Source organism: Vulpes vulpes, chromosome 11, assembly GCF_048418805.1.
Source record: "Vulpes vulpes isolate BD-2025 chromosome 11, VulVul3, whole genome shotgun sequence".
NCBI lineage: Eukaryota > Metazoa > Chordata > Mammalia > Carnivora > Canidae > Vulpes > Vulpes vulpes.
Genome location: NC_132790.1, coordinates 7194926 through 7208238, shown reverse-complemented (window position 1 = coordinate 7208238; position 13313 = coordinate 7194926). Strand labels below are relative to the sequence as shown.

General features: G+C 33.5%; 1 protein-coding gene across 2 annotated transcripts in view; it reads left to right on the top strand.

Annotated features, from left to right (window-relative positions):
* PRMT3 (protein arginine methyltransferase 3) overlaps positions 1 to 12520 on the top strand; it is a 122600-nt gene extending 110080 nt beyond the window's left edge. For both annotated transcript variants that reach the window (XM_072725398.1, XM_072725397.1), the window contains one exon: positions 11544 to 12520. In XM_072725398.1, the coding sequence (XP_072581499.1) occupies positions 11544 to 11653 (110 nt within the window). In that variant the 3' untranslated portion in view covers positions 11654 to 12520. The remainder of the gene's footprint in view (positions 1 to 11543) is intronic.
* The last annotated feature ends 793 nt before the right edge of the window (positions 12521 to 13313 follow it).

Sequence of the window (13313 nt, the reverse complement as noted above, 5' to 3'; positions counted from 1 at the left end):
CTGAGCCGAAGGTAGACGCTCAACCACTGAGCCACCCTGGCGTCCCAATGGAAGTATTGTAAAGGTAGTGCTCGTTCATTCATGTTTTAATCTTGAGGGAGATTTAAGGTAGCATTTGAATTTTATACTGCCTAATTACAACAAAATATTATTCTATATATAGTGAAATTTTGAAATCCTGTTTGTTACCTAGCAATCCTTAGAGTAACTGATTCAGCTTTTTTAGAATACTATGAAGGAGGTGTGTGATTTTTAACATTGCTTTCCTATACCATCTACATTCTATATTTCTTTCCCTGCTATTGTATATGTACTTGTATTTTAATAGTAAGACAAGTACATCACAAAATTTGGAATCCCCTAAAATATAACCAGGAAAGACCTGAAAGGAAAATTTCAAAGTAAGAAAAATGTATGTGGTCATTCTCAGCTATGATACTCTAGAAAGAGATTACATAAGGAAATATAACACTTTTTTTAAACCCTGCTAAAAAGCTTCTGATAGTAGTACTAATGAATAGAAGCCAGAAGTTGGGGGGCAGAGTAACTAAAGACATGCTAATCAGAAAAAGCGCTCCAGAAATCTATACACAATGTCCCTTTGAGTTTTAGATGAGTACTAAGATATATAGGTGTTGTGGGATGAAATGCCTGAGGTCAGGCAAAGCATTTTGGGCTGCTGTGAACAAATAGTTCTCAGAGTTTACCTGGGGCTGTGGGATGTTTTGCGTTTCAGCCTGCTAGAGTGGGGGACTGAAGAGAATCCAAAAGGACCTTAGCTTCATAGTGGGAATAAACTATCCCAAGAGTAAAGGCTAACCTGCATGCTCCTTAACAAAGCTTAAAAACAAGCCTTAAAAGAAAACAAAACAAAACCATACCCAAGTAACTTTAATGACAACAAAGGAGAACAAAAGACATTGAACAACATAAAATTCATCATGGCCAAAGCATTCAAACACTGAATGTAGGAAAATGTCAGTTGATAGAAATAGACCCAGAAATGAGATTAATTAGCACACAAGCATGCTAAAACGTACTATAACTGCTTTTATATGAACATAATGAGAATACAAGAAGATATTTAAAATCCAAATATAACTTCTAGAGATGGAAATTTATAATATATGAAGTGAAAATATTGTTCAGTGTAATTAGCAGAAGAAAAGATCAGTGTTCTTGAAGATGCAGCATAAAATGTTTCCAAAATGAAACAGAGAAAGAAAAAAGATGTTTTAAAGAAATGAACATGTTCTCAGTAACCTGAGGGAAAATATGAAGCACTCTAAATGTGATAAAAGAAGTCCCTGAAAGAAGCAGGGGCAGGGAAAAAAAAAAAAAAAAGGCAGAGGCAGAAAAACTTACATGTGAAGATACAATAACGGCCAAATTTTTCTTATATTTGATAAAAACTATAACCCATAGATTGAAGAAACTCAGTGAACCCCAGGTAAGATCAATACAAAGAACATAACACCATGACATATTGCAAACAAATTGCCAATAAATAGTGAAAATAATTAAAAAAAAGTCTTAACCAGAGAAAAATGAAACTGAGGAACAAAGAAAGAATAACTTCAGAATATTCTTCAGAAACTGTGTAAAACAGATGATAATCAAATGACATTTTCAAAGCACTAAAAGAAACCATCAACCCAGATTCTATATTTAGAATAAATATATTTCAAAAATCAAGGCTAAATAAAACAGCCAGAAGAAAAACAAAGAATTTATCTCCAGCAGACCATCAATATAAGATATAGTAAGGTAAGTTCCTTGAGTGAAAGGAAAATACCACCAAGTGGAAACTTGAATCTAAACAAAGGAATGGGAAATGTCAGAGATAGTAAATGAGGGAATCCCCGGGTGGCTCAGCGGTTTAGCGCCTGCCTTTGGCCCAGGGCGCGATCCTGGAGCCCCAGGATCGAGTCCCACGTCAGGCTCCCGGCATGGAGCCTGCTTCTCCCTCCTGTGTCTCTGCCTCTCTCTCTCTCTCTCTCTCTCTATCATAAATGAATAAATAAATAAAAATAAATAAATGATTTTTTAAAAAGAAATAGTAAATGAGTTCATGAAAAAGACGTTTTCCCATTTTTTTTTATTTTGTAAAAGATAATCGACTATTTAAAGCAAAAAATAATGCTTTTTTGGTATCTCAAAACATATGGAAACATAAAATGTATGGCAGTGATCAAAATTAATGAGAAGATGGAAATACATTAAGTTCCTACACTGTACATGAAGCAATTTTTAATGGTAACTTATGATAAATTAAATATATACATTGTAAACACCAGAGGAACAGATTTTTAAAAGTTTAAATTAAGCCACAAAAAATGGCCAATAAGGGCAACCCTGGTGGCTCAGCGGTTTAGCTTCCTTCAGCCCTGGGCATGATCCTGGACACCCGGGATCGAGTCCCACATCGGGCTCCCTGCATGGAGCCTGCTTCTCCCTCTGCCTGTGTCTCCGCCTCTCTCTCTCTCTCTCTCTCTCTCTCTCTCTCTCTGTGTCTCATGAATAAATAAATAAAATTTTTTAAAAATGGCCAATAAGCTAGTATTGAAGATAAAATGGAATCTTGAGAAAAAGATTTAGTTCAAAAGATTACAAACATAAGCAAATAGGAGACAAATGGTACGATGGTAGATTCAAATTTTAAAAATTGATAATTATATTAAAAATGGTCTGTACATCCACACAATGGAATATTATTTAGTACTAAAAAGAAATCAACTATCCTGCTCTGAAATGACATGGAACAATCTTAAATGGATATTACAAAGTGAAAGGAACTAATCTGAAAAGACTACATACTGTATGATTCCAACAATATGACATTCTGGAAAAAGCAAAACTATAGAGAGAGTGAAAAAAGCAGTGATTGCTGAGGGCAGGGAATACAAATAAGCAGAGCACAGAGGATTTTTAGGGCAGTGAAAATAAGCTCTCGCATTGAATGCAGCTTGAATAAGCCAGAATGTATGAAATAGTTATTCGAGATCTCTGAAAAGTAATTAATAGCGAAGACCCAGAATGAGAATACCCTGAACCAGTGGTAAATTTATGATTTGTTTACCTGCATTATCCCCCAGTCTGGACTCTGCAGACAGCCTGAAACCCAGAAGGAAGGCATCAGCCCAGACTAGCTCCTCTAATTCTAGCTTGAGGAATGGGGAAAGGGTCTCCTAATGCTTAGAGAGGGTAGGGGAAATCCTCATTCTTTTGTTTTTCTCTTTGTTGTCTTAGACTCCTTACCCCCACATAACCCCACAGTGGCAGCAGTGGGGACCCACAGACCCCTTAAACTCTGAGGGATGGTAGGTAAAGGAGTGGGTGTGGCTGTGTTCCAATTAGATTTTGTTCACAAAAACAGACAACCAGCCTCAATGCCTTCCATAAAACAAATCTCCAGGCACAGATTGCTTCTTTGCAAATTCTACCAACCACTTAAAAAAGAAATAATATCAATTTTATGTAGTCTCGTCCAGAAAATAGAGCTGATTTCATAAGGGCCTTGATATCAAAAACAGACAAAAATTGTACCAGAAAATTAACCTACAGAACAATGTCTCTCATGAATATAGATGCACAAATTCTCAACAAAAGACTAGCAAATTGAATCTAGCAATATTTAAAAAAAAGAACAACATACTATGACCAAGTAGGGTTTAGTTCAGGAATCCAAGACTGATTCAGTAGTTTAAAATTTTAAAATATTTTAGAATCATTTAATGCAATCAACCATGTTAACAATCTAAAGAAGAAAAACCACGTGGTCACATCAATGGATGCAAAGAAAAAAAAGCATTGAACAAAATTCAATATCTAATCACGATAAATACTGATAGCATACTAGAAATAAAAGATAACTTCTTGAACCTGATAGAAGGCATCACATAGGGATGCCTGGATGGCTCAATGATTAAGCTCTGCCTTTTTCTCAGGGCATGATCCCAGGGTCCTGGGTTCAAGTCCTGCATTGGGCTCCCCACAGGGAGCCTGCTTCTGAGAACTCTGCCTGTGTCTCTCATGAATAAATAAATAAAATCTTTAAAAAAAAAAAAAAAAAACATCCACACAAAGTCCACAGCTAGCATCATACTGAATGGAGCAAAATAATACTTTCCTTCTGTTTGGCACAAGGCAAGAATGTTTGCGTTCACCACTCCTATTCTCATATATTGGAAGTGTTAGCCAGTGTGATAAGGAATGGAAAAAGTAAAAGTCATTGTAAAGGAAGAAATAAAACTGTCATTATTTACAGATAACATGATTGTGTACAGAGAAAATTCTAAGGAATCTACACAAAAACTACAGAACCAATGAGTATTTAGCAAGATAGAAATTGACAAGCTGATTCAAAAATTTGTATGCCAATGAGAAAGACCTAGAATTTTCCAAAGAGTCATTTTGGACCTTACACTAGGTGGTTTCTAAACTTTAGATAGTAAAATATTATGCCATAGATAGACATAGAGATTAATATAACAAATAGAGAATCCAGAAATAGACCTACTTTTGTATAGTTATATTTTTCAAAGGGGCGGTGTAATTCAGTGGGAAAATGATAATCTTTTCAAGAAATGGTGCTTAGAACATCTAAATTTTGTACAGGAAAATAATCTCAATGCTTACCTTATACGCTATACAAAAACCACTCTAAATGGGTCATAAACCTAAATATAAAAGTGTAAAACTGCAAAACTTCTAGAAAAAGGTAACATAAGAGATAATCTTTGAGACTTACGGTAGGCAGAAATTTACAAAGGTAAGATAATGGTAAAACTCATTGGAACTGCACATAAAAGTGTGCACATTTTACTCTATGTAAATTATGCCTTACTAAAGTTAATTAAAAAAACAAAAAACCCTCATGGGACTGTCCATATTTCCAGGATAAAATCCAAATTCCTTACGATGGCCCTTTACAATGTGACCACTTTTCATCATTTCCATTCCCACTCTGTTATACCCCACATATAATAACCCCATCATACGCTCCAGTTCATATGGACTTATACAGACTACTCATTTTTTAGCTAACTCTCCTATCTTTTCTTATTCCTTGGTTTGTCTAAGATAGTCTACTTAGAAAATTTTTTTGACCTCTTTCACTTGATAAATTTCAATTTTCTCTTTATTGTCCAACTGATTTCTGTAATCTTTCCTCACCTTAGAAAATTAATTGCTGTCGTCTTTGTTCTCCTCAATCAGTTCATGCATACATCTGTTATCACATCTCAGTATACTGTGATAAAGGCTTCTAAGAAATGATGACTTGTCTTTCTCACTCCTTTTTGATATAATATTTGCCATATTGTAAATATTTTGTTGAATATACAAATAAGTATAGTAATATGCATTGTCATTGAAATCTAATTTCCTCTTACCACCTTGGGTGACATCATGCCATAGGCATTTACTAGCTGTTTTATGTGGTTGTCCCGTTTTGTCAACTCTGATGTTTTCAAGAATTTTATCATACTATTGAACTTGAATAGATTGGCATTCAAATTTATCTTGGCATGGTTGAAGAGTTCTCTGCAGTTGGGTTTAATTAAAACTAAAAGTAGTTTTTGACTTATCAGAATCTAAAATTATTAGATAAAATTAAAGCCAAGAGTGTCTAATCAGAATAATTTACTATGTATATAAACACATCTTGGTATCCAGAAAGTAATCTGATAAGATTTTTTAAATAAGGTATTATAAATATGCCTTTCATTATGCTGCCTAGAGTGTGCGACATAGGGGCATGCATGTGAATATCTTCAATAATGGTAAATCTCTTTTTCTGCACTTCTGGGTAGACTTGATATTTAGAAAGTAAGAAAGACATTGTGAATAGGGAATTTCTCAGTCTAAGAATTGTACATTTGGCCAAAAGCAAAAAGGAACTATAAAATAATGAGCCTAAGTTTGTTTTGTTTTGGTGTTTGGTTTTTTTATTTTATTTTATTCACAACCTAGATCAAAAAATATTTCAGAAGAAATGCTGTCAACATTTGAGCACTTCCAGCATTCTGGGAGTAACAAACCACCCTTCCAAAGTGAATATTTTTAAAGTAGTTAACACCTCCTTTAAATTTTAAATTCAGTGTGTTTTTCCCCCTTCTTTTAATGTACAATTTTATTGTACAAACTTACGTGGATGGCCGTGTTTACTTTAAAAATCCAGATCTTTTTCATGTAATTTGGCTTTAAAAATGTGACTAAAATCAGGCTATTTATTTCTCTTTCTCTATATGTATCTAGTAAGCTTCTATATGATGGGAAATCCATTTCTCTTTTCTCTTTCATTCTTTAAGCTGTAATAGTGATAATGATTTTTAAATTTTTCCCCCTTCTGGGAAAATGAAATTTCATTGCTCTGGAAGAAATTAATTTTAAAAAGCCACTAGAACAGAATTGAAATGAAATCAATTTTGTTCTTGATTGAACTGCAGTACTGCTTTGTGGTACTAATGGCCGTCTGCTGACGATAAAAACAAGGTGATACAGCTCAGCTCCACAGAGAGTGTCCTTTGCAGCTCTCACCACAGTATACATGCTTAACGGCATCAGTCATTTTATATCTATTTGACACTGATTAATTACTGCGATCCATTCTGGTATTACCGCCACTGCCTTGGCACTTTTGTCAGGCCTAAACAATTGACAAGAGTTCAGCAGTGTGAATTATGTATTTATTACTGTGACCCTTTCTGCTATTTAATTTAACTTAAATAAGTGTTGTTTGCACCCTCATTTTGAAATTAAGATTTTTATAGAACTAATTACTTTGCTTATATCTCTTTTTTTAAATGAAAATTACCATATTAGCTTATAAGGGAATTACTATTATGACTTGAATTATTCAGATGTTTTATTTAATATTGATGCTTAAATTTTTTTCTTCAATGAAATTTAACAAAAGTATCCATTACTAGTTCATCTTGACTTGTGCCATATTTCTAAGTTGATGTCTACAGAGAAGTCTTAAATTGAAAAAAAAAAAAAGTCTTAAATTGTATCCTTTAAACTCTTTTTTTTTTTTTTTTTTTTTTTTTGGTATCCTTTAAACTTGAAGAATTTGATGACCTGCCTCATAAGCTACATAGAACATTTCCATTTTGATCCTTATACCAAGGATTGAATAGAACATTTACAAACAAGCCAATTTACATTTTTAATGACTCCAAGGCACCTAAATCAAACAGCAGCAACTATTAGAGGACGTGCACTAAAAAGAAACATTTGCAACAATACCTCATACACATCAACAAAATCACTAACATATACGCACAAAGGATTTTTTTTTAAGATGGTTAAACTTTGAAAGTAATACTCATTACCACTGATATTTAAATAAATAACAAAAAGGCGCCCCAAGTTACTTTTCTTTCTTTAGATTATCTTGCTTTGTAGAATTTTGCTTTCATTTTTGTACAGTCAAGCCTTAAAACCTTACCTTTTGGTTTCTGACTTTAGTTTCATACTGAAAAAAAAAATTGTATTACTGTATTTACATATTTCTATTGTATTCTTTCCTTAATGACTTAAAATGCCCCCCTTACCGTGTATTAAATCACCATAATAGATCTTCCGGTTTCTCTACTATATTTCATTTATTTATGAGTTAGTTTATTCCTAAGCTACCACATTTATTAAACAGTTTTCTTCTGTAATATACATATAATAAAAATTCACATATCTTCATTGTATACTTTGATGAGTTTTGACAAATGTATGCACGATCCTAATCAAGATAAAGAATATTTACATCATTGTAAAAAGTTTCCTCCTTGATCCCCTAAGTGGTTAGTCATTTCCAGCTCCAGTCCCCAGACCAAGACAACCATTGATCTGCTTTCTATCAGTATATTCATATTACTAATACTAAGGTATTAGTATTCTTTTAAAATTTTATATCAAAGTTATCATATAGAATTGTACTCTGGCTTCTTTGCTTAACATATTTTTGAGGTTCATCTGTGTATCAGTAGTTCTTTTTATTCTTAAATAATATTTATATGAGCATACCACAGTTTACTTAAAGCATTCACTTGCTGCTAGACTTTGGGTTGTTTCCAGTTAGGGGCCATTATGAATGAAGTTGCTACAGACATTCATATAAAAACATGTCTCTGGACATACATTTTCATCTCTCCTAGATACTTAGGAGTAAAATTATTAGGTCTTATGGTAAGTATATATTTAACTTTATAAGAAACAAGCAAATTTTTTCAAAATTACTGCATTATTCAATGTTCCTACCACCATGGTGAGTTCAGCTGCTCCACATCCTTGTCAGCACTTATAAAAAAAGTAAATCTTTGCTACCCTAATATCTTGAAATTTTTCATATATGTTTTTTCTGAAAATGTTATAGTTTTGCCTTGTACATATAGGTCAATAATGTGTTTCCTGTTAATTTTAAGAGTAACAGTTCATTTGTCCCCAAATGTACATTAGGCTGTTTCTTCATCATTTCTTGAAAAGTCTATCCTTTTCCAATTTAATTATTTGGCTCCTTAGTCAAAAACTAATTGACCATATATGTATAGGTCTATTTCTGACCTGTTTGTTCCGTTGTTCCGTGTATCTGTCCTTATGCCAGTTAGACACTGTCTTTATAAGATGATATAAGTCCTCAGACTTTGTTCTTTTTCAAAATTGTTTTCATTATTCTAGATGAATTAAATTTCCATATAAATTTTAAAATCAAATTGTTAATTTCTACAAAAAAAAGCTTGCTAAGATTTTGATTGGAACTGTTTTGAATCTGTAGATTACCTTGGGGAGAACTTTCATCTTAACAGTATTGTTTGTGCCTTTCATCCACAAGCAGAATGTATCTCCCCATTTACAGTTGACCATTGAACAACATGGCCAACCTCCCACACAGTCAAAAATCTACATGTAATTTCGGACTCCCCAAAGTCTGAACTACTGATAGCCTCCTGTTGACCAAAACCTCCCACAAGCAGTTGATTAATACTTATTTTGTATATATATATTATATAGTGTATTCTTACAATAAAGCAAGCTAGAAAAAATGTTAAAATCATAAGGAAGAGAAAATGCATTTACTGTAGTACATGTAAAAAATCCACGTGTAGGGGGACCCATGCAGTTCAAGTCTGTGTCATTCAGGGGTCAACTGCACTTTGATTATCTTTAGCACTGTTTTGTAGTTTATGTGACTAAATATTATACATATGTTGTTACATGTATCTCAAATGTTATATGCTTTTTTTGATGCTGTTGTAAATGCTCGTGGGCTTTTATTTCAATTTCTAATTCCATATTGCTAGTATATAGAAATGAAATTTTTATATTAACCTTATATCCTAAGATTGCAAACCATCCTACAGTTCTGGTTGCTTTTTTTGCGTATTAGAATTTTCTGTGTGTAAGACCATGTGGTCTGCAAATAAAGACTGTTTTGCCTCTTTTTACCCCCCCCCCCAAGCTATATCCTTTTTTCTTCCTTCCCCACACATTCATGCCTGACTAGTACATCCAGTGGAATATGAATTAGAGTTGGTCAGAATGATCATCCTTCCCTCAGTCCCAATCTTAGGAAGAACACATTCAGTCTTGTAACATTAAGAATGTTATCTGTGGGGTGCTGGGTGGCTCAGTCGTTTAAGCAGCAGTCTCTTGGTTTTGGCTCAGGTTATGATCTCAGGGTCCTGGAATCAAGCCCGGTGGGGAGTCTGCTGGAGATTCTCTTTCTCCCCCTCCCTTTGCCCTTCCTCCCACATGCTCGCTCTCTTTCTCTCTAAAATAAATAAATAAATCTTTTTTTTTTTTCTTTTTAAAGACTGTAATCTAGAGTTTCTCATAGATTCCCTTTATCAGCTTGAAGAAGATTCCTTCTATTGCTAGCTTGCTGAAAGTTGTTATAAATTAATTTTGTCAGATGTTTTTTTCTGTATTTTATGAGATGGTAATATTTTTTTCCCTTTAGTCAAAGGATTTTTGAATCTTTGTTTTTGAGGGATATTCATCTGCAGTTTTCTTTTAATGAATTTATCTTGTTTTGGTATCAGGGTAGTGCTGTCCAGAAAAGATGTGTTGGGGAGTATTCCTTCCTTTATTTTTTGTAAGAATTTATATTTAATATTATTTTTCCTTAAACATTTGATAGACTTCACCAGTAAAGACCTCTGTGCCTGTTTTCTTTGTTTTCTAATGTAAACATTTTAAAGTTATAAACTTTTCCTCTGAGCACTATTTGAACTATAGGCCACATATTTTTATGTCATGATTCATTATTCAGATCAAAATGCTCCCTAACTTTCTGATTTTTATTTTGATTTATGGAATAATTTAGAAGTCTTTGTTTAATTCCTAAATGTTTGGGGATTATTCAGGTATCTATAACTTTTAATTTTATTCAGTTTTGGTCAGAGAACATAATCTATATGATTTCTTAATGTTTAAATATATTAAAATTTGTTTTGTGACCCAGCATATGTAGATGTAATCTGTCTTGGTTCTGTAGATGTCAACCAGGTCCAGTTGGCTAATAGTGTGTTAAGTCTTCCATATTCTTTCTGGTTTTGTATGTAGTTGTTACTGCAATTATTGACAGAGGAGAGGTGAAATTTCCAGTGGTAATTGCAGATTGTCTACGACTTCCTATGGTTCTCTCAGATTTGCATCATGCATTTTGAAACTCTGTAATCACACAGTCATACATACATAAAAGTCATTATGTCTCTTTACTAACTGAATGATCATTTTGGAATGTGTCTCTTTACCTCTGATTATATATTTTTTTCCTGAACTGACCTTTGCCTGAAATTAGTACTACCATTTCAGACTCTCTTAGTACAAAATTACATTATATAGAATATTTCTTCTTCCTTTTACTTTGACCCTGTCTTTATATTCAAAGAATATTAAACATATTACAGTTAATGTTATTATCATGATGCTAAATTTAATTCTGTCATTTGCTGTTTTGTTTTTTCTGTATCCCGTCTATCATTTATTCCTCTTTCCCTCTTACCTTTTTTTTTTTTGGATTGATATATCTCCACCCTTGGCTAATTAACTACATGTGTTGGATTTGTTTTTATAACTGTTGCTCTAGAGTTCCAGCATGTATCTTTAGCTTTACTACAGATTACCATTAAACAATAGTATACCATTTCATTTATAGCTTTTAAGACTTTCAGTAATTTACTTCCATTTACCCCCTCTGTTTCTTTGAGCTATTGTTATAATAAAAAATTTCACTTCCCCAAATGGTATTATGCATGTATTGTTCTCCAATACATTGTTATTTTTGCTTTAAATATTCAATTATAAGGGATCCCTGGGTGGCGCAGCGGTTTAGCGCCTGCCTTTGGCCCAGGGCGCGATCCTGGAGACCCGGGATCGAATCCTACATCGGGCTCCCGGTGCATGGAGCCTGCTTCTCCCTCTGCCTCTGTGAGTGAAACATTTCACATCAAAAAAAGAAAAATATTAAGGGTACATTATTGCTTTTCTGCTAGACTATATTCCTTGAGTTTTTAAACACATCTTTTGCCTTTCTTCTATAGGTGAAGCCTTGAAAGGAAAGATCACAGTCCACAAGAATAAGAAAGATCCACGTTCTCTCATTGTGACCCTCACATTGAATAATTCAACTCAAACTTACGGTCTCCAGTGAAAAAGCTACAAAAGCACAACTAACTTTCGGTTCTTACTGTGAGGGTGGGATATGGATAGGGGATGGAAAGAGGGTTTTTTTGTGAACATATGGATGCTGGATCCTTCTAATGAGCCTCCTCAATACGAGAGACACATGGTAGGAATCTGATAAAATCCAGCTTAGAAAGGGAACCAACTGATCCTAGTGGACCACCTACATAATCAGTCTTCGAAGTCTAGTCAGCAAGATTTTACTAAATGTAACCACTACATTGAGGTTAGCTATATTGGAAATCATTTAAATAGACCTAAATATGAAACAGAGATAGTCTTCTGTTATTTTTAATGTTTCTTACTATAAATTTTAAACACCAGTAACTGATCAGTTACTTGGATAATGTTTTATTCAATTAGTAACTGTACACAAGCTATTATACATTTTATTGCAGATTTCTACCCTGAAGAGTAGTTTTTCATTGTATTATTTGCTAGAATATCAATATAATTAAAGAGCAAGTGGGAGAGACCAAAATATGGAAAAGAGCATCACACAAATAATATTTGAAAGACGGCTTAGTTGATCATGCTCTAGTTCTGAATGTCTCATTTTGTAGCTTCTTTCCTCTTTGCAAATATTCTTTTGCTATATAGTTTTCTAGTACTGTCCAGGAAATCTAACTTCAATACATTTATCCTAGGTTTCATACAAGTTTTTAAAGGGAAAAATAAGTACTTATTTACTAATATGACATCTTTTTCACACCAAATTTATGTGCAGAGTTAAACATGTAACTGACAATATACTTAACAGTTGTGTTATTTATAGTTATTGATTCAATTTGAAATGCAGAATAGAAAATATTCAATAAAATGTGTACAACAACCATTAGCATTATAAAATGGTTTATTTTTAACATATAAAGTCTTTTATAAAATCAGGAGATTTAAAACAAGTCTTAAAGGAATCATCTTTAAGAAAATACAGATTTAAGGACAGCTGGGTCATATAGTTTTCAGTTCAACAGCTAGTTCTTTTTCAAAATAAGACATACACAAGACATACATAGCATAGTGTTGAGCAGTACGAGCTCTGGAGTCCGTTTCTAGGTGCAGGCTCTGGTGACAGCTCATACTTGCTGTCTGGCCTTAGTCATGTTCCTTAACCTCTCTCCCTCTATGAATGTGCCAGTTTATGAGTTAATACATTTCAACTACTTCAACCGGTGCCAGACACATAGAAGACACTTAGTAAGGTGATGGTATCGTCATCATGCAGTCAAGGATCCCTTTCATGGAATATGTGGTATCTACATTAGATTTTTGGGAATTCTTCCCTCATCAAATACTACCCTTAAGCACATGAATGTGTGGGGAGATTTCAAGGAAATTAATATTTAATATAGCAGAAACTATTCAAAAATTGTCTTTTGGTCTTAGAGAACTGGACTTGCAGCAATGGGAAAATTAACTCCTTCAAATGATGTGTTTTAGACCATAGTCTCTTAAGTCTTGCTTCTTCTATAAGCATGATTTCTGTTTTCACGGAGTTAAACCAACCAGCTTGTATTTGAATTTAGAATATTACTAGAAATGTGTGGTGCTGATAATATACCTCAAAGTACTTTAAATTTTGTCTGGAATGACTTCATGTACAAATTCAAGTATGGTAAGGTGATAAG